Below are 27,691 nucleotides of genomic sequence, written 5' to 3'. Positions count from 1 at the left end.
GAAAGTAAAATGAAAGACAAATGATACGAATATTTATTAAACATGTATATAAAATTCATTGTACAATGCAGTATGTCCAGCAGAAATTGCATAGCAACACTCAACTCCAACTGCTCAAGCATAAATACAGATGAGATTCTCCTAGACGTCCTCTGCTTTCACTATGATGTCTTCGGCACCTGCAAAAAAAAAGGTGATCAGCAAAGGCATGGACACAAAGTAGTCAGGTTCATCAGGTCGCTGAAATATTTTAAATTCCATGAAGTTCATGTCCATCACCTATTCATTTCAAAACTGAAGACAGGAGAAGACATGAAGGCAGAAAACGGAGAAGGAATAGAAAGACTACTGCCAGCAGAAAAGGAATGACACCTGCCTACTCCAGAAAGGAAGAGAGAGAGAGAAAGGATAGAAAAGGAAAAAGTGCACCTATATGTGATGGCACTCACACAGGACCTACTTATTAACCCTTTCAGGCACATAAAAGCACATTAACCCCAAAGTTCTACTTTCTTTCAGCCGCTACTGCGCTTTGAAGTCATATGAGATAATATCTAGCATCAAAACATCAGGAAATTAAATTCTTAATTGTGGGAATGAACTCACACCTACGTGTGCCTAGCAGGGATCAAAGATGCATCGGTGCAGGCCATTAAGAGTATGAGATTTAAAAAATGTAAAGCAGCTTCCTTGACATTGTCAATCAAAAGTAAACACCACAGTTCTTGGGAAGTCTTCAAATGGTCACCCTTTTCATGAAGCGATGATGGGCATCTTTTTAAGGTTTTTTTCCAAACTAGCGAGACAGATTTATTTCATAAACCCTCACAAATGTATGGACAGGCCAAAAACGCATACATTTTTCACTAGGGCACAAACAGATTTGTTTGACATGTTTGTGTTGGTAAGGCCTGAAAGGGTGAAAGGAGATAATACTCAAAAGGACAAAGAGGACCAATTGAATTTCTCCTGTACCAATAGATTACTGCATTCAAAGACGCTTTTTTACTGAAAATGCAGCTTTCAAAGGACCACAGGCATCTAATTTTATATGCATGTTTTCTTTTTTCACATCATGTGTTAGGCATTCGAATGCATAGTTCACCACGACCACAAAATAATTTATATATTGAATTTCTTTTAAAGGTGTTTCGGTTCTGGTTTCATCAAGTGAACGATGGCTGAGACACTTTGGAAGTGTTTGTACCATGTGAGGCATGAAAAAAAACTGCAATATAACTGCTGATACGTCATTTGTTGTCATTCTAGCTCTTGAAGCAGCCTGGCCTAAGCATTGTTCTAGTAACCATTGTAGTAATGTCATAACTAAATGTTGGACTTAGTGGTTTAAACCGAAAAATAAATAAATAAATAAATAAATAAATAAATAAATACCAATCTCAGTTTTAGAAACTCTGTTTTAACTCAAAAAGGTTAGTATTCTTTAACATAAGTGCCACAACTAGCTATCGACTATTGACGGGAGTTACATTCATACAAAGAAGAAAATTAACAGACTAACCAGTGCAGCTATGTGTTTTGAGCTATTACTCTGCAACTTTATGCGCCTCTGCAAACCAAGAGGCTCCAGCAGTCAGGATGGCGGGCCAATGTGCAGAGGGTCACAAAACAGCCAACACCCAAAAGCCGTTAGCTCAGTGCTTTCTTTACCTATTTTGTTAGGGTTGGATCGGCAACCCTAGCAAACTTCAGCTGCAGGGGCAAGCAAATTTCTTGATGTCTCCACTAAACATGCAAGGCGACACTACATTTGCTGCACTGATATGCAAACCAAGGTGTCCTCACAAATTTTCGAAATTATGCTCACAACGACTGCAAACCCATCGTAAGTGAATAAGAAAGATGAGAAATGTGCAAGACTTCATTCTGCTCAATCTTGGTCATTCAAAGCACAGCAGAAACAGCACAAGCAGTAAACTTGACTGGTACTCAAGCACATGGGCGTCCGGAGGGGGGGGCAAGGGGGGGCGGCTGCACCCCCCTGGAAAATCACTCCCTCGAACCGTGAGTGATGGCCGCACGCCAGGGGCCGTGGTGGACTCAGCCAAAAGGGTAAAAGCAGCCCCGCTTCCACGCTTTGGGTCACATCTGCGAAATGCCGCGTCCGGGCACGCGTCTTTATGCCGTTTTCAAACCACGCCATCGTTAGCTCTGTTGAAGGCCGACCTGTTGCAGACATACAGCGGCACCGGCGAGCATGTGTTTCAAGCCGTCTTGAAATGGGTGCCTGTTTCTTTGATCTCTAGACAGATAGCGACACGGAGGCAGACAGTGCACAGTGCATCTTGTTTTCGCCTTCGTTATGCCGGCCACCGATGAATTCTTCAGGAGGGAAAGACAAATCAGCCGTGTCCACCCCCGCTTTGTCGGGCTGCTCATGGGCAAGCGGGCGATCAGTTGGCGCCGCCGCCGCTCGCTGTGCCTCCGATCCACGGGAGAGCGCAGTGCGGTAGAAGCGCCGCTATCAGAATCTTCGGCAAAGGAGATTAGCATCTTTTGTTCACGGCGACGCAGTCTCCAGAGGCGCCCCCACACCAGCGTCCCTTGCGTCTTCTCCGAAAACCAGCGCCTTTGGTCAACGCAGCCCGATGGCGCCTGCCTGGCTCGCCTGTCACCTCTGGCTGGGCCTCAAATGACAACAGCGCCCGTCTACTGTGCGAGGTCAGTGCCCGGTAAAGAGACCCAGGTGGTCGACATTATCCGGAGCTCTGTACTAATCCGTTCCTCATAACCTGAGTCGTTTTGGGGCTCTGAACCCCATAAAAACACACAAAGTGTCCCTTCCCCTTGGAAGTCGCACGGAAGTAAGCCCTTGCACGTGTGCGCGCCTCTGTATTTGGGCTTCGGTGTTTTTAGTGGCCGTTTGTCAACGAATCTGAGAACAACCAAGACAGTGGACGAGAAAACTATGAGCGGCGAGCAGTGTGCGTGCGGTTGCTCGACTGTGCGGATGCGCGAGCAAGATGGAGCGAGGTGTATGAAGCTGCGAGCGTGCATTTATCTTGTAAATAAGTTTTCGTTGTATGTATAGACATCTTTTGTTTTCAACGTACGCGTTCAACCGTTTTTCCAATCAATGTGTGTGACGAGTGTCCACCGAGAGCGTGTAATGAAGCACAGAAATGAATTTATCACCCGTGTAATCACGCAATTCGCCCAGAAAAATCCGTGGAGTCTACAGTTGCTGTTCAAGGAAGACTGACTGAGTGACTGTAGTTGCGTGTTTGTGACCATATTGTGCTGTGTGCTGGTCATCAATTCGGGTGAGTCGAGAACCCGTATGCAGCAATACTGAGCACTCTTCTCCACGAAGTGACAGTATATTTTTGGATTTTTTATTAATTTTAATTGTTTCTTCGTTGATAAACTGCAATGTATCTCTCCTAGCCACACTTTAATTTGCTGTTTGTAATTTTTATTTCATGTGTGTATTTCACTTATTTTTTATTTATATATAAATAAATAAATTCATACCGCAAATAGTGCCTTTTTGCTACGAACATGCCCCCCCCCCCCCCCCCCCCCCCCCTCCGGCGCCAACAACCAATGGGGCCCCCCCCTGCAAAAAATTCTGCGGACGCCCTTGCTCAAGCACTTACTACTGAATGAAACTGTTGATGTGTCCTTTAAGCTAAGTCAAGCACCTTTCATGCTTACCATGTTCTTTTAACAGTAAAGTTGTAACATTTATGTCAATTAGTATTATTATTAGTCAGTCATATCACACGACTGTTTTCATTCACGTGATCAAAAACGACAATAAGAGCAAATTAGGACAGCAAGTATGCACTGAAGTATAGTGACCTTACTCAAATCCATTGGACTGATCCTGTGGCCATTTGAGATCTGCGTCACTATGGCAGCTGCATACTTCTCCCTGGACAGCTCTGAAAGCTGCAATAAAACATGCAAGCGCATTGAAACACAGTGACATTGATGCAAAGCACTCACCTTAAGGAGACTACAATATTCTTACACTACCAGTCAAATGTAACAAAACATGTGCACAGCACATGTGTTGTGATGGAACATATGTTCCATCATAATAGACTTGTTACAACATGTAACGAAAACTGGAAGCAAGTGAACAGCTTGCAACAAAACCGCTTGGTTACGCAACACTGTGTCCGGAAAGCGAGGGATATAAAAAGCTTTTGCGCGTATAAACCTACCTCCATTGAGTCCAGAGGATTGATGGTGATCCTACTTTGAGTGGTGAAATAATCCCCGTTCCCCATATGGCCATTCTGTTGCAGATTGCTGTTGTGGTCACTCGTGCCTGCAACAAATTTTTTTCTCAGCATAACAACAACTCAACGTGAAAACTAAAAAGGCACCAGAGGCTCTTCTTCCACTTGAAAGCAACGATGTGCAACATCTGAGAGTGGCACAGTCGTACATTATGTTAATTGTGAAGAAAAACTCCAGCCTCGTTTTGAAATTCACTCCAACCTTTCTAGTTGCACAGAAACTTCTTCCCATTCATATAGTACTCGAAAACCTGCCAATATGCATGGAGTGCCCGGCAGACACATTAGCTTTATAGCTTGCCCTAAAGAACCTTTCTTATCACCGCTAATAAGAAAAGACAAATGGTGCTAATGGGATGTAGATTTGGCATTCACACTGCAATGCTATCAGATTAAACTTTCCCAAGGTGAACTGCGGAATGTAAAACAAACTTCCTCCTACATTTTCGATATCACTGCTGCCAGAAGGTGCACTGACCCTGCACGGATCTTCTCCTCTTGTGCCTGTGTCGCAGGAAGAACAGCACCACAAACACTGCCACGACAAGCACCAGCACCCCTGCCACCACACCAAGGACAATGTAGAGGAGGTCCTTGTCTCCAGACACCGACGACTCCAACAGGTCGGGCACAGGAGTCACCCTTTTCTCCCCCGCGGAAGGCAGGGCTGCAAAATGAAAGCAGCCACAGATGGATGAACAGGTGGACAGATGGATGCTACACAACAGTGCCAATTAAAGACCTGAAGGTGGAAGCATTTGTGCATCATAATTAGCTGCTGAACTGTCAAGGAAGCTTGGCTTCAGCAGGAACAATGCAATAGCTCGCACAAAACATTTTGCTTTGTTTCAAAGTCAAAACTGACAATAATTAGAATGGTGCGTAACACAATAATGGATGTAACACAGGAACAACTATTCCACGTAGCAGCTCCCAAAGTAGCCTTTGTATTTGATGCCTCAATTCTGACTAGTAAAATTTTCCTGTGAAGGCATATTATAACAAGCAGCCTCAAATGAACTACTCCACTGGCCATTCCGGCAAGAAAACAAAGATAAATATTTTAACCAGGTCTTTCCTTGTCCTATAAGGCATTGTTCCTCCAAGACCTACTTTCTAGACACCGAAACTTATGCGGCCCGCGTGATAAATGGGTACACATTGACAAGGTCGGCATATTGATTGGTTCACCTATATTAGACCACATAGAAGGCATTTATTTGGTGCATGTGTACAAGGCTCCCATAGATGAATAATGTGGACAGGAAAAGCCATCTTTTAAATTTTCGACGTCGTCTTCTAAGTACTAAAGCCGAAAAAAGCGGCAGTAGAAATGGGTGCAAGGCAGCAATTTCGTCACAAGCACTCATTTTGAATGACTTTGGGCAGAACAGCCACACTGGATGCACGAGTACACAAGCCCCAACGGTAACAGCACAATTCAGCAGCAGACTAAATGACAGCCATGTGGTCCTTGGTCTGCATGGTGGTAGGCAAGCCAATGGAATACGGCAGTTCCAGGAGAGGCCAAGTATGGCCACAAAGAAATTGCAGGGCTTCTTCGACTTCATTATCAGGAGCTTCAACTGTCTGTATCTTCTCAGGAGAGATAGGGTAAGCATTCTGGTAATAGGTACTGTCCAGTGACAACGTAGACGGCCAGCTCCACTAGCTTTCTTTTTCCATTCCAACACCACTTTTTAAGCATGACAAGTATACTAGTTGTGCTCCTGCTAAGTACAAGCAAATCACACTGAGCAAAGAAATGTAAAGAGTGCATCACAAGACTGAATGGGCACAACAGGCAACTTGGAGCACCCAGTGGTGTGAACCACATGCGAGCTGCTTAGAGACAGTGGGACCAATGTGAAATGACTTGTGCCTCCACCACATTGCTGGTAGACCGGTTACTTAGCATGGCTATATGCATAACAAAGGTGGGGAGGGCTTCTGGCTGCATAAAGAATGCCATGATGACACTATAGATTTCTCTAATTTTTCAAATATAACGATAAATATCATACCAAGAAGGAAGGAGAGAGAGACCGGAAGCAGGGCTTGCTTACCCAATGTTTTGTGGGTGCATATGTTGGAGAATTCACTGGCTCCAGCTACATTGAAGCACTGCATCTTGATGTCATATGAAGTATCAGGCAACAGGTAACTGACTGTATATGAGCGTGTGTTTGAGCCAGCCACGGTGATCTTAAGGTAGTCGCCCGCACTTTGGGTGAGACGGTAGTAGATGTAGAAACCCTCGACATCCACTGCATCCAGGTCCGAGTACTGTGTGTAGCACAAAGAACAAGGTCATGGTCACATGACCGAAAAACTACAAAGTGAATGTCACAACATCATAGAAAAGTAAAAGGGCTATGATCCATGTATTATCACCCCTGTCACCTCTTTTCAGCCCATGCTACATCTCTCAAATGCAGTTAAACGCCAGGCTTCTGCCTAATCTCTGCAAGCGAATGGCCTTGTTCACCCACTGACCTTGCTTCACGACCTTGCCCTACTTTCAGCTTTGGCCAGCTGTGCCATTCTATCAACTCGGACAAATAAGCGGGTAACACTGAAATGTCAGATATTTAAAACACATGAATCACACACGCAGATCATTGCAACAGCAGGAATTTTCACTGTAATGAATAAAATGTGCTTATTTGAGCAAATAATGAGAGCATTTCGATGTGCTTCAGCAGTGATTTCATCAGAACACTGCCACAAAAAGAAACACTGGCTACATTCTACACGGTACAACTGAGAAAAAGAAAATGGAGACAACAGGAGCATGAAAACAGGATTCTAATGGAAACAAGAGCAGCCATGTACCTCCCAGAAGAGAGTGATTGCTGACGAGCTCTCGGCCTTGACGCGGCGAATGATGGGCCCCTGCGTGGGTTTCCTCTTTGGAGGGTCTTTGTGCAGGAGAAACTTGATTGAGTTTGGCCCATTTTTGTTGTCGTTGTTGGAATAAACGGCCACAATGCGAAATCGATATCTTCCTCCTGCAAGTAGAAAAAGAAAATCAACAAACAAGTCCCAAGCTCAAGCCAGCTGAAATAGTGTTTTCATAGAAGACACTGTAGTTTACTGGATCAACAAAGTTCTAAGAGCAGCTCAAATTTAATCTTCATGCAGCAAAACAAAATTTCTATTTATGCACGCCACTTTACAGCTGTGCTTGAGCCTCCGGTGCACAACGATAACAGCAGCGGCAGCTATGCACATATAATAAGGCACTATGCATAATGAATAAGGGCAATCGCTGAATGATAATAGAAACATTGTTCAAGTTTACAAACTGCATGACACATGACTCAGTGGCACAAAATGACACAAAATGTGATTTTGAGAAAGGCTTCTCAGTCTTTTCAACCTCAGGGAACATCAATAGCCTCCAGAAGGTGCCGAGGAGCCCCGTGTGTCCTGGTTTCTGTCTCTTCATGCCCAACAGTCATACCAACTAGAACATGCAGACACATAGCCTCTAAAGAAATGCCTCAATTCAATAAAATTCAATAAATAATGACTGAATGATATGATCAGTGCCTGAACAAGGTGGGCAAAGGAAAGGTTGGGGTTGAGGCGTGCATGAATTTAGGTGCCAAAAAAAAAAAAAAAAAAAGGGCTCCAACGAAAGCAAGGGCTTCACGCTTTGAGAACTGCTGATGTAGGGCCACAGAGTGACAAAAATAGAGGTCAGGTCTGCTGGCTGGGGTGCACCTTTAGCAACAAGGGAAGGCAGTGCAGCTCGTCTGTGCTCGGTAAAGAAATCCATCACTGTGCCAATAATGGGTGATCACCTGCTTTGAGGCCCGTGATCGCATGCGAATGGATGTGCGGAGGCACATCTTCCTCCACTGTCTTCCAGTGAGAGTGCGCTGTGGAGACGTCCCGGTACTGGACCTTGAAGAACGAGATGGGCAGCCCATCGTTGTGCGGAACACTCCAGCGGACCATCACCGAGTCGTCAGACAGTCGGGATATTTCTGGCCGGGATGGCAACACCAGTTTCACTGCAATTAAGGCATAATCACACAGGCCTCTCTCTTTTCATGCGCTGCAGCAGGCAGCCAATACTGACATGCTGCATGATCTCAGATTCACAAGTCTATCTATATATAGGCATCCCGGGATAGCAAAGTCAGTGGAAGCATCTATTTTAGTCACCATGTATTCCTCAGCTTTCAGGAATATGACACTACAGATATAGTGGCTTAGTTTTTCAATGGACACATGCATAACCAACCACAGTATAAGTTCCCTTATAAAAATTCTACAATATGAGGCAGACATGCCAAAAAAACAAAAAACAATCTCTCTGCAACCTACAGTTTATTAGTATAAGCAAGTTTCATTCACTGTGGTAACAATTCAGTTTCTTGAACTTCGCTTGAAGAGCAACTGCAATCCTGTAAGCATCTTTTAAGCATTTTGAGTTAATTTAAATCAAACTACAGCAGCATAATGGCCTACAAGCTTTCACAAAGTCAAGGCTACAACACAGTGCTGCACTGCTGTAACCAAAACTGTCGCTCACACGTTTTTACAGAATTGTACCAATGCAGTCATAATTTCATGCGGCAATGAATTGGCTAAGCACTATCTATCTTCCGATTTCAGTTAGATGAGTGTAAAAGTCATACCTCCTTTGCTCTTCTTCCTTTTGTGGCCATCTTTCCTTTTCCCGGCATTCTCTGCAGCACCGTTGATGCTGTCTGGTTCATTTTCATCATCACCTAGATGGAGGAAAGTTTCTCAAGTTTATTAAAACACGATGACCATTAAAGACCCACAAAATGAACACACACAAACAAAACCCGATGACGAACCGCTCTTGTCTGGAATATGAGATTCGTTCAGTGGCAGGACAGAGACATGGGCCGTTGAGTAGACAGTCCCCAAGAAGTTGTTTGCAAAGCACTGGTACATGCCTCCTTGGTGCTTGGTCATTTTCCTTATGTGAATTCCCATTTCTAGGCATTGCAAAATGAGAAGAAACAACAGAAAAATGTTAAGCATCAGCACCATAGTGTCATTCACCACGAAACAAACCAAAAAAGCAAGAGCTTGTGCCTAGCTTAATTTGCAATGCTGCTTAGGAGGTGTGGGAACTGCATGAATACATAATAGTTCTCTCCATGTTGAAAACAATGTTAAGACAAAGGGCCGTGGCCCAGCGGGCAAATACCCATTTTCGCCCGTGAACACTTTTTGCACGTGTTGTGCGTTGCCCCACTGCCTGTCTCCTCTCAATTAGAGCCACCACATTGTGCATCACACCTACTGTACCATGCTGTCAGAAGCTGCGTGTCTTGCCCACCAGACCAGATATTTAAGCACAGATGATGTAGGCAAGGAGAGGTCTATTAAATCAGCCTACCACAGTGTACAAATATATAATGCCAATAACCCTTCACGAGAGATCCTAAACTAGCCAAACTTCTTTACAGGCAAATGCTGTTATGCATGCCTCGTACAAAAATAAAATAAAGTGATCCATTAGTACCGTATTTACTCGCGTAATAGGCGCACTCGCATAATAGGCGCACCCCTAGTTAGGGCGCGAAAAATCAGTTTTTTATTTCCGCTCATAATAGGCGCACCCCGAACTTGGCACTGTGATCAATACTGTATTTACACGATTGCAAGCCGACGCCTCGCCACCCCCCGCTTCCCAATCTTTATTTTAACAAAGTTTTTGCTGAACTGACTACTAGTCCCTACTAGTGCTGCTGCCGTCGCAGCTGCTGCGGACCCACAGCACGTACAACGACATCGCGTAGAACAGCCGCACACAGTTTTCAGGGATGCTCACTTTAAACGTCTGTTCGGAAAGCTTCATCTCCAGCCGGAAACGTTCCCAACTTAGGCCCACGAAAACCTCGGCGCTTGGAGTCGTGTACGAAAATTTAGGGACGCCGCAGTTGCAACTGCCGCACTTCTCGGCCACGTCGTATTTTCCGACCTGTGGCACGCTTGCCGTGTTCGAGAGCAAACTCCCAGACGTGTAGCTGTTAAGGTGCTTGCCCGTCGAGCTAAAACAGCAACGCTCCGCGGCAAAGCCATAAACCACGATAACTATCGCGCTACCGCAAATCCCGGCACTTGACAGCAACAACAACAACAAAAAAACGAGCTGGAGATGCTGATGGCGATATAGATAGCGAAAGCTCGCGGCGTAGGAAAATGATGATGATGATGAGCTTGGCCTTGGGCGCCCTCCATGGGCGGCGTCTGGAAGCTCCTGTGCACGTGCGTGGCCTCCGCGATCAAGCGCCCGCCCGTTGCACGCAGCCGGAGCCGATCGCAGAGGCCTCGGCGCGTGCATTCCAAAGGCTATTCCCGCGTGTGTCGTGGAAAGTTTCGGTGCGGCCCTTACACGGATCTTTTTTTTTAACATTTTCTTCGCGAAAACGGGGTGCGGCCCGTGCACGAGTGCGTTTACGCGGTGTGTTCAATTTTGCGAGTCGAAAAATTTACGGAAATTTTACCCCGCGTAATAGGCGCACCCCGAACTTTGAGCCAGATTTTCTGGAAAAAAAGTGCGCCTATTATGCGAGTAAATACGGTACTTCAAAAAAAAAAAAAAGTCAGGTTCCGCCCTCGAATGCATGCTGCACAACAATGCAGCTTGAGATGGCCAGGTGTGCGCAGCAATGTCTACATGTCACATTGAATCAATCACAAGTGTGACAAGCATAAAATGAAGGTGGATGGTCAACCAGTGGGCAGCCCTTAAGGAAGAACTCTGCAAGCACCTTAGCACATTTCTGAGTGCGATCAACAAACCTCTCTCTTCAGTATCATTCTAGTGTACTTTTCTTGAACTCCTTAGATGCTAACCCAGCCATGCACTCCTTCACACACAGTGACACAAGCTTGAAAAAGTGCCCCCCCCCCCCCCCCCCCCCATTAACAGTAAAACTTCGTTAATATGTTCCAAGTTCATACACTCAAAATTGCGGGCAATAAAAAAGTCCCACTGAGTTACACTGTTTTTTTTTTCTGGTTATCACATTCCTAGACAACACGATTTTCCGGCTACTACATTCAAAAGTTTGACAAATTCTGGTCGCGAAATTTGTTTTGTGACAAAATGCACGTGTGCAAACATTCCTCTGTGCTGAACCAGGAGGCAGGCAAGAGCTGAAACTTGGCGACAGCTTTCTGCCACGGTGGCTTCTCTGCACTGCACAGGTGCAGAAGGAAGAAGCATCCAAGAACATACTGCGCTAACATACAAGCTGGCCATTACAGCGGCGATGCGGCAGGAATAGGAGAACTGCATCTACTGCTTAGCAGTGCCTGGAGGCAAGGAGCCGAAGCATCAGAGAACTACAACAGTGCGTTCACGTACGAGCGGGCTGGGGAACGCAGCATGTAGGACAAGAATGCTGCGACAGTCAGCCGCTGCAGCGTGTTCCCTACAGTGCACTAATGCAAGGACACAAAGCATCTAAGAACAGCATGAAAGAGATACTGGCTACTTTCACTATTGCCATCAGCGAAGTGAATGTGTAAAGTATCTTCCGTGCTAAAGAAAATGCAAATGTGGACCGATTTCTGCGAGCATGAGAAAAGCAGCTGCTCAAATCCTGTGCCAAGAAAGCCTAATCGACATTTTTATGAAATGAAAGTGTCAGTTCAAAAGTGTAGCTCATTCAACAGCTACATTTTTTAAAAATAAGGCGGTCTGGATCACAAGTTTCCCTGGATAACGTTCTTTTCTTTCCTTATGTTATTTTAACAGCCTTATCACCGAGGTTTTGCTGTATGCAGTGGAACCCTGCTTTTATGTTTTTCCTAGGACCACACACACACACAAAAAAAAGAAGTACCAGCCGGAAAACGTAGTAGCTGGGAAGCATGCGTGAAAAAAAGGTACACTGTCTACTTCTAGCAAGAGCAGCATTCGCGATCACTCACATGCACAGAATACCCTAAATGCTTCGTGTTGGTCAAATGTTTAGGGGAATCCCCCAAGGTGGAGTAGATTTCTAATAAGGGAGTAATTACTCATTGGCATCCACCCAAGCGCAGCCATACGGCTACAAAGGAAAGCTATACAGCTTTCTCAGAAACTTCGTAGTTAAAGAAAAATTCGTCCTGGTCCGGGGTTCGAACCCGGAACCACCGCCACACCGGAGCAGTCGCTCTACCAATTGAGCTAACCGGGACGGCAAGCTTATGGTAGGGCGAGAGCGAATTGATCAGTAACTCGAAGTGGGAAGAGTGTTGGTCAAATGTTTAGGGGAATCCCCCAAGGTGGAGTAGATTTCTAATAAGGGAGTAATTACTCATTGGCATCCACCCAAGCGCAGCCATATGGCTACAAAGGAAAGCTATACAGCTTTCTCAGAAACTTCGTAGTTAAAGAAAAATTCGTCCTGGTCCGGGGTTCGAACCCGGAACCACCGCCACACCGGAGCAGTCGCTCTACCAATTGAGCTAACCGGGACGGCAAGCTTATGGTAGGGCGAGAGCGAATTGATCAGTAACTCGAGTTACTGATCAATTCGCTCTCGCCCTACCATAAGCTTGCCGTCCCGGTTAGCTCAATTGGTAGAGCGACTGCTCCGGTGTGGCGGTGGTTCCGGGTTCGAACCCCGGACCAGGACGAATTTTTCTTTAACTACGAAGTTTCTGAGAAAGCTGTATAGCTTTCCTTTGTAGCCCTATGGCTGCGCTTGGGTGGATGCCAATGAGTAATTACTCCCTTATTAGAAATCTACTCCACCTTGGGGGATTCCCCTAAACATTTGAACAACACTCTTCCCACTTCGAGTTACTGATCAATTCGCTCTCGCCCTACCATAAGCTTGCCGTCCCGGTTAGCTCAATTGGTAGAGCGACTGCTCCGGTGTGGCGGTGGTTCCGGGTTCGAACCCCGGACCAGGACGAATTTTTCTTTAACTACGAAGTTTCTGAGAAAGCTGTATAGCTTTCCTTTGTAGCCGTATGGCTGCGCTTGGGTGGATGCCAATGAGTAATTATAAATGCTTCGTGACGGCTCTCCACCAACATAAGCAGCTGTTTGTGGAAGGAAGGCAGCAGTGATGAGAAAGTGCATGGAGCGGTGAAGTTTGAGCATGTGCACGTGCTTCTGCGGTGTTTACGAGGTAGCCGCTTTAGTCATACAGAATACTCCTTTATTTCAACTTAGAAACAGCATTTTTAAGCTGCAGGCAAAAGGGAAAAGATGGATAGAAACATGCTTTTGAGCCAACTAATGTAACTGTATCTAGTACAGCGCTGCCTATGTGGTGTTTGCTGTGGCACAGTTTCTTTTTCACACCATCGGTCGTTCGCTTCCACCACAGCAGTGATGGAACAGCACTGGCAGCTGCAACAAGATTCACACCGTTGTTAAGTGTGCTCAGAGTCAGCATGGGTGCAACACGCCAGAAGGTGTTAAGCACAGTGGCGACCAAGCTATGATGGTGTCCAGGGTTCTGCTTTGCCTGGTCTGCAAGTGCTTTTCTACTCGCGTTAAACATGGACAGTCAAAATGCCATGGCACGGGTTAAAGCACTACTGAGAAGTGACATTCGATGTAACAAGCCGGTATGCCACCACCACCACACAGGCTTCTATGGGACCTTGGCAGGACAGCAAAGAAAACGCAACCCTGGAACGTAACAGCGGGGTTCTACCGCATTTTACTGCCACTGCTTTCAGCTGGAGCTGGTCCCAACACAATGTGGCCCCGTTAGTTGATGACCACAAAACCTAACTCTTCCAGCATGTAGTCAGCCAGGAGTTGGCTGATCAGCCTTCAAGAAATAAAACGCATGAGAAATATGCATGAGGTATCCTTCTGCATTGTAACGTTCATTTTGACGATTGAGTAGAACCACTGGAGACATCACAGTTCAAAGTAAGGTGGGATTTGTGGAAAACCCGTTTCCCCCTTCTGCATCGATGTGGCCAATCATCACCCATCACGTGTCAGGACAGCGTCTGCTAGGCAAGCCATTAAGTGCCCTCCTTACATAGCCTTCTGCTTCTGAGGGAGGCCTTGATGTTTTGTAGCTAGCTGGCCTGCTCCATGTATTATTTTTAAGAGCAATAAATAGCACCCGAGTGTATACATGTTGTCGTCTCCCCTTTGTTCTTCAAGTGTTAGCAGGCACAGATGCTGCATTCATGGAGTGGGAGTGGTGTGGAAGACCACCCCATATCGTCACACATTTAGGTTATGCAAAGTAAACCAAAAACAGCAGCTTGTAGCATTTTTTCACATTAGTCTCGATGTCCCCAGGCTCCGCACCCAGTGCACAATATACTGACCTGAAATGGTGATGTGGGATGTGTGATGAACTCTCTTGCCATTATGAAGCCAGTGGACGGTTGGCACTGGGTTACCCTGTACAGAGCACTGCAACTGCAGCTCTCCTCCATGCAATACGATATGGTTTTGCAACGGTGTCACTATGTGAGGCGGCTCTGAAAATGGTTGACAGGCACAGTGAGTATTGTGCAGCATCGAACATGGCTACTCGAGAAATCACATCTCCATATGACGAAAATGGCGCTTCACACTGGCCTTCAACAAGCAGGCTCTTATGGTGAGTTCGTGCAACACTGTCACTTGGATACCAAAGCATGAAGCCATGACAAATGCAATTATGAGAATGAATCTTCATATGCATTTTGATACATTCGGTACTGACTGAACATACAAGTGCAAAAGTATTTTTTCAGCAGGTGCAAGAGTTTTTTTCTTTTTTATTTTGACGAAGTGATCCCTTACCTTGAACAACCAACTGTGTCTTGTGAGCAAAAATTGTTCCAAGTCGGTTGGTGGCTTGGCAAACGTATATGCCATTGTCTCTCGAGTGCACACTAAAAATTTCTAGGTTGCCTGCATGAGAGAGGACAGGAAAAATGGGTGGATGTCATACAAAAGACCGCTCAAAAAAGAAAGTAAAAACCATGCCACTAGAAAAGAATAGGAAAACATAATCGCTACCATGAGAGAACATGGGTAGAGACCAAGAAAACGACAGGACAAATGTGGAGGGCTGAAAATAACGCAAAGATCCTCCTTTTCTCTTTTATAAACTGTCCATCCAAAATGCATCTAATTCAAAGTACAAATTGCAGCACGCCTTTTAGAGACATTTTTTCAAAATAGCCCATTTCAATTTGTACAAGCTTGAATGTACAAGAGTAAAACATGCATATATGCCATGTTCACTTGCAGCGAACATGAATGTGCATGAACATGAATCGCTTTTTAGGCAACCCTTCTATGAATACATTCGACTTTATTTCTTTTCAGTCTCTGCTTTGCAACTGCAGCTCAATGCATAAGACCCTCCCTTTTTTCAATGTCAATCATGAAAGCCTTGTCATGGTTTCGAAAATTATCTATTCATTAGTCGTTAAGCACTACGTACGAACTATCCAAGCTAATCATACCTTGAACCGTCTCATATTGCAGCTTCAAGCTGTTTAATTTACTGACCTATTTTGAAGCGAAAAGCTTCACTACGTGGGTCAGAGCTGAGCTTCGCGTGAGCCGAACTGGTGAGTTATGCACATGTGCGAAACCAAGTGACGTCACGCGGCATGCAGGCGGTCGCTCCTCGCCGCCGCCGCCGCCCGACCCTTCGGCACAGCCGCGCGCTACTGCTCATGTGCGCCACCTCCTCGCTGTCGTTACAACTGCGCGCTTCGCCTCCTCGCCCACCGTTTGACCTTCCGTTGCAGCCGTGTGTTGCCCGCGTCGCAGCCGGCGACCCTCCTCTCTGCATTCCTGCGGGCAGTTTTAACCGCACCGATTTCCGTCTCTTCCTCCGCGTCCGTACAGGCAGTGTGTGGGCGGCCGTCAAACCAAGCATAACTGAAGTTTTTTGCTTGTATATCCAGGCTTAACCAGAGCTAAGCCACTGCCTAATTTTTTACTCATAGCATTTGCAGGCCAGCACAGTCAAAATAAACATGGTCCTACCAGTGCTCATAGAAAGACGGATGCCCTGCCCTTTAAACCTCCTCAGCCTAAAATCGTGCTTACCGAGCACCATCCTGTGGCGTGTTCTGGGCAAATGGCCCCCTTCCCTGTTCCAGCTGATGACGGGAGCTGGATTCCCATTAGCCGCGCACTCCATGGTGACATTACTTCCGGTGACCACATTCATAACTTCTGGTGGCACGGACGTAAAAGAAGGCGCTTCTTCAGCTGCTGGCTCTGTCAAATGAAAGAAGATGCCACCTGAACAGGCTGCGCATGGTGTACGCAACAACATGGCCGCAAAGCAAAGCATGCAAAAGGTGACAGCAAAGATACAAAATGGAGGGATTCAATAACACCAACTCGTGCTGCTCCTGACAGGCAGAAATGAACCAGCTGCAGTGGCAGTATCACTGTGATGTTCTACTCAGCAACTGCATTCTCCTTTGCCACTATCGGATTTTAGCAGGTGCAACAAAACTAGGCCCATAGCTCTCACAAAAGCATGAAGTTTGAAATTTTGTGATGAAATTGAAATTTGATGACGAGTATGTTATACTCGTTAAACTGAGTCCAGTGCCACAAACAACAAAGTTTCCCCGAAACTAAACCAGAAGAAAAAAAAAGCAGCACATGAACACCATTGCAGTCAGTTATTTCATGTAGTTGCTGGCTGCAAGTCACTCGTGTAATGCTTACATGAAGCAGAACAGCACTCTATCTGCAAATCCGTCCCTTCCATTATGCTTAACGATACAACTGGAGAGATCAACGTTCTAATCGTCTCTATTTCTATGGTTGTGGCTGCACAACTACATGCAATGTGATACGCTCAAAAGTGGAAAAGAAAGATGCAGGCAGCAACATAACTACTAGATAAAAACAATTGCTGCTATGACTAGAGGTATCATCGGAAATTACACTTTTTTTGCTTCATTTGGTGCTTTAGGTTTAACAATGCAGACTTATCGATTTAATTAAGAAGTCATTACGTACGGCTGCAATTTGCAAATAGAACTAACAGTGTATATGACTCAGCCACAATGTCGTATTGATAATTTGCAAGGCTATCATCAAACACCCGTTCACAAGCAAGGCATTTACAATAAGGCACATTTTTTTGGAAGCTTATTTATTCTGGCTGTTGGCAGAGAAGATAACCAATAAAATTATGGACAGAAAAGATCTGCTAAGTACTTTCCATTAGCTGTACCACTTTTATTTTAGGTTATTAAAATGATCATGCTGCCTTTGAACTCTATCAGAGTAGAGTGGACTTAAAAATGGCACACTTACCATGCACTGTCAAGTAGATTTTGTGCAATGCCGTCCGCCTCTTTCTGATTAGTGGATTGTGAGCTGTACAAACATAGACACTAGAGTCCCAGATTGTGCTAGATTGAATCTGCAGGTCCCCAGAAGGCATTATGTGGTGTCGATCTGAAAGAAATAAAAAAGAAATGAAATAAACACGCCAAATTTAAAAGTGACGGTGTGCTCTACTGCCAGAATTCAGAAACAGAAAAAGAAAAGGATGCGCTACAAAACACTGCAGTGCTAATAAAGATGAGAAATGCAAAAAACTATGAAGGCGTCGCAGTTCTTGTCCCACTTTCATTGTTGCTAGTTTCAATGTCACCTTTATTGCGCATGTTTCATAGTGATCGCTACCAACAAGCCCAGCAGGAAGTTTTGAAATGGTGACTCACCAACTGTTCTATTTACAGATGTTTTGTTGAAACGAAACTCTGCAACTGCGGGAGGGTTACTGTGAGGCAGCCTGCAAGGAACCACAGCAGTGTTGCCGGCAGTGACAGAAACATGAACATCCTCTTGAGGCACAAAGGGCTCCAAAGCTGCAAAAGAAAAGCAAAAAGAGCAATAATCCTTTAACCTCAGCATGCCAATGATAGAGGTGTGCTCTGAAATTAAATAAATAAATAAATAAAATTTTCTTCTGAATTCGCACTGCCTAACAGTATAAAGGAGTCTTATAGTTTTCATTCTCTTTTTATTATTCAAGATCTGAAGATGCACTTGATCCAAGATTTTTGGTGCCTTTAATACTTGTACAATGCCCAGATCCAAAGAAAATTTTCATTGCATAAACTTTTTAAACAGCTGTTTAAAAATGCAAATTACATACAATGAACTGAAATCTTGCTCATTTAAGTGCCTGACCTGCTAGCAGCCTCACCAGGATGACCAAAGGCAAATGCTGCAGCTTGAAAGGGACTGAAACCTACGACGAAACACCTGCAACAACTGTTTGCTTTCCGAAATTTATTGCCAGGGATTCACAAATATTTTGGACAATGGAAATTCTGAAAATGACAAACTCAGTTTTTTTGGAGCAGTGCTTTCAGGGTGATGCAAGGATGACAGAGTGCATAGGGCAGAAAGCTTGAAAATGTTGAAGACTGCAGTGATGTAGACACAGCATGCACATTTATGACACCAAATTTGACATTATGAATCCGTGGCATGAGATGAATTCGTTCATCTCATCAATATCAAGTCTCTCAAAAACAACAACAAAAAAGGCTTTCTGCAGTCAGCACTGAGATATACAACAGCCCCAAGTTAATGTATAATGTAGCTACAGCTAATATTGAAGCTGTTTAGGAGGCCTCAAGAAATAACTTTATTCTGATGGCACTGACCAGACACTCTGACGTCAAATTAATTGTGAAAAGATATGTGCACACAGCAGCTGAACCGCACTGGTTGAAAGAAACTTAAATCTACTAGGGTCATTAACTGTAGCGTAGTGATGAGAGCGGCATCAGACATGCTGGCGCATGCTTTGGAGCACAAAAAATGGCCAGTCTGCAGCAAGTACTACCGCTTTGGAGCACTTGCAGTAAAGAGGGAAACACCTCTGACGCCGTATTCTGGTAGTGTCCACTAAGTGTACATGCTAAATGGGTGTGACTTGAATTTGGCATGTTCTTTTGTTCTAAAAAGAGGCAAACACCACCATCGCTGTCTCGGATTGGGTTAGTTGCTTAGACGCTCCCACCATCTTTAAACCAGGCACAGCTGCCCGTTTTTGCTTTCGAATGTTCTAATATGGTTTGGTTTGGTTTATGGGCTACTCGAGCTATGAGCTAGTCGGGCTATGAGGAACGACCTGCCGCGATGGCTCATTGGTTAACTGCACTCGTCTACCGAGCTGAGCTGGAGTACCTGGGTTTGAACCTGACCGTGGCGGCCGCATTTCGATGGAGACAGAATGCAAAAGGCGCCCCTGTGCTGTGTGATGTCAGTGCAAGTTAAAGATCCCCAGATGGTTGAAATCATTCCTCCACTACGGCACACTCCCGCCTTCCTGCCTTTGTGTCCACCGAGGTATGCGAGACAGATGTACTGCATCCTTTCCTCGAAAACCAATTTTAATTTACTTTTATGAGGGATGCCACAGTAGAGAGCTTCGGATAATATCATCTGGGATTCTTTAAAGTGCACTGACACCCCACAGTGCACGGGTTTCTAGCATTTCGCGACCACTGTGGCCGGGACACAATCGGTCCGACTTAATTTTGTAATAATGATCACAGAAGTTGACTGCTTTTGGTTTCTGTTGGGCTTGCCATATTATTCTCTAGCCACACGTCTTTCATTTTTCGTTGCCACTTGTCCACGGGCTGTTTCAGCACAGCTGTTGCACAGTTGCTTGCAAGAATGACTGTGTGGTGCTGCATATAGCAGCATTTCTCTTTTGGTACATTTCGTTGCAGCACGTCTACCACTGAAACCGGTGCATGGTACTGATAGACACTCTGCAGTTTACTGCACAATGTCACTTCCACCTGCCTCATCGGCAACAGAATTCAACACAGGGGCCCTTACCAGCAACAATGGCAGTGGCTGGGCTGCTCAAGATGAGTAGTTCGCCCAGCTGAGCAGCACACTGGTATGAGTGACGGGCATGGTGCAGCGATGAGTTGGCTGGTCTGCCAGCGACCAGCACTTGCAGCCGGTGCTTGGATAGCTTGACCACACCCGCTGACCCCTCGAGTAGGACGCTACCATTCTGCAGCCACAGGGTGTCGGCCGCTTTGGGTGACACCGAGCAGCGGAAAGAAGCCAGCTCGTGGTTCTCGGCATCCACAAACACCGAGCTTGGTTCCTCCAGAAACTTGAGCTCTCGATCTGGAAACAAGAATGCATACAAAACGGCCTCACTTGTCAAAAAAACTGTGCTATGTGTGAAATATAACAATGATCCTCGAAGCTAAATGTTCAAGCTCAGGCAAATAAATGAAGTGAACAATGAATCACGCCGTACAAGCTAAACAACCTAGCCATAGAGTGCATGTAAAAAAAAATTATGTTCCTGCTTCTTGTTATGAACATCCTTGGATTACCATGCATAGCAGATTAAATGTTTTTCACTCTGAAAGAAACATGGTTTTAATCTCGTGGTGCTTCCATAGCATTGTTTACTTTTTATTTGTATTTTATGGCTACAAACAATTTTACTTAATGCCTGTGCCGTCTTTACTTCATAAATACACACGACTGCCATCGTGTGCTGATCTAATAAAGTAGCAGTGCACCATGAAACGAATAAAATAGGCCTACAAAGGGCAAAATCACTCCTAATATTTCCTAGTAGACTCAGAACGCAAAAACCCACGAAAATGGTGTGCTTGAGGTTCTCGACACTTTAAAAACAAAGGAAATGAATAGCAAAATAACAGTGCTTGAAACACAGAATAATGAAACTACAGAAGAAACTTCCATGTTGCACATGCATTTTACTACAGCTGAGTAGACTATCAACTACTCGATGGCACACGGGTGCCTATAACGGTCATCACACCACTTGGGTCAGCGAAGGTTCGCAGAATTCTTTTCACATGATCAAACATAAGTAGGAAACAAAAATCCACTCCCTCCATCTTTACACACAACTGCGTGCTGCAAATGAACATTTCAAGTAAAACAGGCAAAAAAAATTTAGGCTGTATAAGACTCTATATTCAAATCAGCTAGCCTTCTCGCAAAGCACGCAAAAGTTCACAAATTAAATTAAAGCGTGTCTAAAAAGAAAAATTTATGAATAAACTGTTTTTGATAACACAAAGCCTTTAACAACATCAAGCATCATTCTATGTAAGAGCACAAATCAACATTAGAGGTTTATTAAACTAAGAACACTAAGTGAGTGACAACTGAAACGTCCACAGTGCACAGGTGTGATGAAGTGCTCACAGCGCTGCCACAAATTCCACTTGCCAAGAAGTGTTTTCCTCAACAGCTTTTCCAGACAATGAGGCATGAGAAGTAAAAGAGCATGAAAGGCCAAAGTGTACCCCAGTAAGATAACTACAAAGCCAATTCTTGCAATGACATTGATCCCTCACCAGAAGTGTATTTTACACGGTTATTGTAGAAAGTCACTGTGTAGTTAAAGTTGCTACAGAGTAACACAGACCTGCAGACTCCTGTATAGCAAACAGCATGAATTGTTGCAAAGAAAGATGAACTCAGCTGACCTGCACCTGCAGCATTACTACTGGCTGCACTGTCGGCCAAAGACACCCAACAGTCCTTAAAGGCATGTGACTTCCAGAAAATTTTGGGATAGTGAGGGCCTTTCCTGAACTTTCCCTCCTCCATGGTGGGGAGCACAAAATTAGGCTGAAGTGAGCACAGCAGGGCATGATTAGAAAGAAAGAAAAAAAAAAAGAATTCTGAAAAGCATACCTTCCAAAGAATGGGCAGCAGTGTGAAGATGTGTGAAAAGGCATGTATACACTGCCCAAGTTAACAGGTGGGAGCCCATTGTGTTCCTGAAACGAAAACACACTACAGTATAATTCATGCAGAAATTTCAACTGAAGAAATATAAGGCATTGCCCAACACCTAAACACAAGGGCTGACTTCTTTTCAGATGACAAGGCAAAAGTGCAAACTATAAGCGGTGCAATGGAGGTTCCACAAATGTTAGGACTGTCTTGCTTTGTTCAAGCCCTTTTCAAGCTAGTACCTGTACATGAGTTGTGTAGCCGTAAGTGCCAAAAAAATTACTAAAGTATCAGCTACGGGGAGGAGTTCCATGTAGTGGAACACACAAAGTTGTATGCTAAAACACACAAGCTAACAATGCTCTATGTATCATCATCATCAGCCTGACTACACCCACTGCAGGGCAAAGGCCTGTCCTATGTCTCTCCAATCAACCCTGTCCTTTGCCAGTTGTAGCCACCATATCACCGCAAACTTCTCAATCTCATACGACCACCCAACTTTCTGCCGCCCCCTGCTATGCTTGCCTTCTCTTGGAATCCACTCCGTTACCCTTAAGGGCCAGCGGTTATCTTGCATTCGCATTACATGCCCTGCCCAAGCCCATTTCTTCCTCTCGATTTCGACCACGATGTCATTAACACGCGTTTGTTCTCTCACCTACTCCGCCCACTTCAGATTTCGTAACGCTACACCTATCATTTTTCTTTCCAGGCTCGTTGCATTGTCCTTAACTTAAGCTGAACCCTCTTTGTTAGCCTCCACTTTCTGACTCATAGGTGAGTACCAGTAATATACAGCTGTTATCGGATATCGGAGGGATATCAGTAAACTACCATTCATGATCTGAGAGAACCTGCCATATGCGCTCCACCCCATTTGTATTTTTCTAGTTTTTTCCCTCTCAGGATCTGGATCAGTGAAACCTGCCCTAAGTAAACATATTCTCTTACTACTTCCAGCACCTGGCTACCAGTGGTGAACTGCTGTTCCTTTGCTAGACTGCTGACCATTACTTTGGTTTTCTGCATGTTAATTTTTAGACCCATCGTTCTGCTCTGCCTGTCTAACTCATTGATCATGCTTTGCAGTTCACGTTCATGTCATGTAGGCGTAGTAAGGCCTTTTGAGAACACTCAAGGGCAAGGAAATGAGTTGTTCATTAAGGTATACGTATTTATGAAAGGCCATAGAGAACGTACCTTCTCCTGAATAAAGACACTGCACGAAATTAGTGAATATCCTGTGCTTATTTCAGAGGTGTGTTCGTTCAACTGGCGATCTTAAACCTCTTTTAAAGGGACTATGCAAGGAACTAAAAGTCACTTGTAAATGTATTAAATGCTTAGAAATGGTGTTAAGAAGCATTCACACCAAGTACGAGTCTTCAGAACTAAGCCGCAATTTATTATGAATTTTTAAAACTCGCGGGCCGATTGGTGTCCTCATAGTGACCGATTTTGAAACTAAAATTGTGAAAATAGACGTCACTAGTCCCGTGACGTCGGCAGGCCACCACACGCTGTCATTCGCTGGAGCCACGGCAGCCTCGATGTCACAGGCACACTTCCGGTAGCCGTCAAAATCGTCTGCTTGTGCCACCGCACGACCCTCTCGGACAAGCGTGAGCCAGGGCATTGCCTTCGCGCATATGGTTTCAATTTACCTCTGCCGCCTCTTTCTGTCGGGAGTTCCGAAGCCACTCGCGATAATCCAGGAAGGCAAAGAGAGACCGGAGAGACGCTGCCAAAGCTGCTGCTGGGGTGATGGGTGCGGCAACCAGAAGTCGCAAACCGAACGCCAGCGATTGATGTATTCAGGAGCGGGGCCCAGTCCCAGAGCTGTTTTCTTTATTTTTTTTTCTGGTGCCCCGCGTGTACGAATTGAGGGGGGAAAGGAGGATCGCAATTTTTAATCGTCTATTATTGATGCTAGCTCAAAAATTCTTGCGCTGGGGTGACGAGTGATGGAATGCTTATCTCTCATCTGCTTTACGTAATCTCTATTAATTTATTGCATAGTCCTTTAATGCTTGCTATCCATAATGTGGCTTAATATGAGGATAAGTTCGAAAAGTAAATTTTAGAAGCTACAGGCCAAAATACAGGTACTCAGCAGGCATTTATTCAGCCTCAAGTATCAAGTGGTATCCATGCTATAAACATTCTGCTCCAGGGCTCTTGCCCGTTTAATATGACCTTTGTGATGATTAATGACTGTTTTTGTATTGCACAAGATAGGCAGATTTTGCATGCACATGAAGTACTGTGCCGGAGATTAACAATTTGTATGACATAATAATTGTAATAAATGAGAGAAATCTAATTTAATGAACAGTTTTGTTTTCGCGCAGCCTGTCATTTTCATGCTGTTTATGAAATATTGAGCAAAAAATAGGTTACTTTGTATCCAGCACAAAAACGAGCGCTTGTAGTGAACTTTCTTTTGATAAAAAAAAAAATCTGAAAAAAAAAACTAAATTATGAAAATTTTTGCCGAGTAACCTGATTTGTATCCAAATTTCAATTTCAACCCAGATTTTTATACCCCAGAGTGTGGAAAAAATAAAACCCAAAAACAAAGGGCCCTATGCATATGCTACAGACCTGTTTGTCGCTGGCCTATATGAAAGACTTAGAAGAGTGGTGTATGAGTAGTACTCAAAGTGGTTCTGGGCGTGCCTATGTGAAATGAATGAAGGAGTGGTCTTTGCCAGTCAGACATGGCAGTTCTATGTGACTGAGTTGAATTTGGACTTCAAGCGACACGACAAAAGGCATAAGGGGGATAATAATATCAACTTGGCATTTAAAGCTGCAGTGATGCTTTACTGTTATTTTCTTGGCTCAACAACAGCAGCCTTCTTATTGCTGGGCTATTTCAGCCGTGCAAAATGCTTCAATGTTCACAGTAAACAGAACTGTTCTCTGTGAGCTATGGTGAAGAGACCAAGATGTCTGACAACAGTGATACCTTTGCTACAAAACATCTAAACACTGGTGCTCGACTCCTAGCCAGAATAAATAAAGGGACACCAGTGTCCATGGAGTGGCTGGAACAAAATTCAGAAATTTGCTGTACAACAAGCAGCCCACTACCCGCCCCAAGAAAGAGAAAATAACTGGTCTGAACAGTCAGTATTTTACTTTTTGTGACATACAGTGCCAGTGCTCTTTTCTCTGTTAAATAGTCAATTTTTGAATTATCCTTTTTGCAAATGATGGTGCTGCTTATATTTTATGAAAGAAATCAATGAAGCTGTTAGGTATAAACGACCAGCTTTTTAAAAATGTGAACGCTGCAACAATTATGGACACAAAAAAATCAGCACAATAGCCTAGAAGTCCATATAAATTATATAAATTTACATCTGCAATGCAGCACTATACCTGCATCTTGACTGAGTACTGTAGTATAAACTGTTACTGCTGAGAGAATGTGTCAGCCCAAGTAACCTATACGGCCCAGAAATGCAAAAAAGACAGTGATGGGTGTTGGACACATCACCAACACAAAAAACCTTTATATGATCTCATGCTGTTTGTCTAGGAATGCTGCACATTACTTCGTTCTTAATTACTGTAGTAAGTAAACCTGGATACAATAGAAACATCTGGACCATCTGGAGTGTTAGGGATAATTTTATAAGCAAAATGCTTATAAACTTCTTAAATGCTTATAAAAATTCAACTGGTGTTTGTGTGGAATATTTATATTGAAACCATGAAAATCATCCGAGTCAACCCTCAATAAATGGAACTTGAGGGGGCAGTAATTTTTATTAAAGTGTTGAAAGGACCAAATCATCAATTCTAAAGACCACAGGCTTAAATTAAGCGAAATAAGATTTGTAAGATTCCACTGTAGCTCACTTCAGGAAGCTGTCCTGACCCCTCCCCCCCCAAACCCCACATAAAAAAATATCTAAAAATATATAAGCGCATCAAGTATTTCCTTAACGCAGAACAAGCCATCTACTAATTATTCTGAGAAAAAGAAAAAAAAAAGCCCAGAAAGTGCAATATCTTCCTAGCAATATGCGCTTCTCATTATCAGTTGGCCAGCACTTCACATATGTTACTTTTCATGCATATAAACTACATTGGATGTGGTCACAGCTTTCCAGAAATTAAGGTTTCACCACTTATACAAGGAAAGGTCTATGTGAATAAAAATGCACCACCACTTGTGGCCCAGCGTTTCCATTACATATTTATTGACAGAAGCAGAACTAAATGTCAGTTTGAATCACTGTTAGTATTATCATTAAACCACCGGCGTAACAGGCAGAACAAACGAGCATTTTCCAAAAGGAACTTTCCATCTCGACATCTTGCAGTAATCTATTCACAAAGTGATCAGCGCAGTAAACAGCGAATAACGAGTGGATAAGACTATCGCGCGGTTGTCCACACACTCCTTCGTAAACAGCGCTACGCTATCCACTTTATGAAAAAGTCACAATTTGCAGTAATTCAGAGTTGGTGCAATTCTGCGCGTTCGATCGTAACATTAAAAACGCGACAGAACACAATAACTTTAAAAATTAATAATAGTGCCTCGCTCATAAAAATCCCCCCTTTTTCGAAAGAGTGCGGGAATAAGCCACCTCTTTTCTTCGTTTATTTTGATTTCCCTGCTGGCACGCTGAAACCTGCTCGGCGGCAGCGCGTGAACCATCTACTGGCACAAAATAAATTGCGGACTCTAAATGCGATATCAAAATCACGTCCACTGCCCACAGGTCGTCTCCAGTTAAGTCCAGTTAAAGCAAAGCCTTGCGAACAGTGGGGGGCACCCTCGTCCCGGAAGTGACTACTTTGGAATCCACTTTACTCTGCTTTAAAAACTTTTGTTGTTGCCATCGGCTCTTCCCCGCCGCCTCCGCGGTGCTGATGAACCCTTCGCGTGACAAATCACGTTATTCGATCTCAGCTGCGCAAGGCGCCGGTGGCGCGAAAGGGCGTGTTGCGACCGGCCCTCCCATTAGCGCACAGTTTTGAAAGAAGCGCGGAACAAATTAGAAGACCCGCTGTGCTGAAGCGGAACGGCACGCTCGCGCTTTGTTTACTTGCGCGACACCAAGCTGCTCGCAGCGTGGGCTGCAGCGCTAGATCCGCTCTGTCAGACGCGCACCCGAAGCCACTTGCCTTTAGCGGTGACATCAGGTAGTCCTGCGTCGCCCAGCCGACGTTCGGGAGATTCGTTTCACGGCGCGCAGAAAGAGACGTCCCGCGCAGGGATCGCTCATCCTGAATGACGCTGCTAACGCCGTCTCTATGCGGCCATCTTTGCCGGCCAGTCGCGGGTGAGGAGGAATGACGCGACGGCGGCGAGTTTTGAGCGGGGTTACTTTTGAAGAAGAAGAGAGCGCGAGGAGGAAAGGGCGGCCGACAAGAAGAGGGTTCAGAATTCCAAGGTTACAGAGGGTCAGCTGCTGAGCCGGCGCGCCTCTCCCAAGACTCCCTTCGCCCGTCGCCCATGGTGCATTCCTTCTCGGGAGCCAAACAGAAAAGAAAAAGCCGTCTCGTCTGCCGGTCTCTATCAGATCTCCCGCCGAGCAATGCGCGCTTGCGGCTTTAATGACTCGCAGCCACTTTCCCAGACGCAGAGACACTGAACGGATGCTCATCTCATTTCAAATAGCTCCGGCGCACTCTTGGGCGTTGTGCGGTTGCCGAAAAGCGTGCGGACCAT

At 44.7% G+C, this 27,691-nt stretch overlaps 1 protein-coding gene across 3 annotated transcripts; it reads right to left on the bottom strand.

Annotated features, from left to right (window-relative positions):
- Positions 1-10: 10 nt before the first annotated feature.
- On the bottom strand, positions 11-27,691 carry LOC149340553 (interference hedgehog-like). Of its 3 annotated transcripts, none has more exons than XM_089549363.1 (17): positions 27,145-27,691; positions 21,952-22,037; positions 20,089-20,391; positions 17,946-18,092; positions 17,533-17,676; positions 16,300-16,473; positions 15,034-15,144; positions 14,571-14,726; positions 9,089-9,253; positions 8,924-9,016; positions 8,081-8,293; positions 7,107-7,282; positions 6,338-6,557; positions 4,750-4,938; positions 4,194-4,300; positions 3,826-3,915; positions 11-179 (listed from the first exon to the last, which is right to left on the bottom strand). In XM_089549363.1, the coding sequence occupies exons 2-17, from the start codon at positions 22,028-22,030 to the stop codon at positions 162-164; spliced, it is 2,385 nt and encodes a 794-aa protein (XP_089405489.1). In that variant the 5' UTR covers positions 22,031-22,037; positions 27,145-27,691; the 3' UTR covers positions 11-161. The 3 variants fall into 3 exon arrangements, with proteins under 3 accessions (XP_089405489.1, XP_089405488.1, XP_089405490.1); XM_089549362.1 differs by having other exon boundaries at positions 3,831-3,915; positions 27,145-27,689; XM_089549364.1 differs by having other exon boundaries at positions 3,831-3,915; positions 9,110-9,253; positions 27,145-27,681.

The sequence above is a fragment of the Amblyomma mixtum genome, chromosome 6 (genome assembly GCF_055824585.1).
Source record: "Amblyomma mixtum isolate Tamu chromosome 6, ASM5582458v1, whole genome shotgun sequence".
Taxonomy (NCBI): Eukaryota; Metazoa; Arthropoda; class Arachnida; order Ixodida; family Ixodidae; genus Amblyomma; species Amblyomma mixtum.
This window is presented reverse-complemented; position numbering and strand designations above follow the sequence as displayed.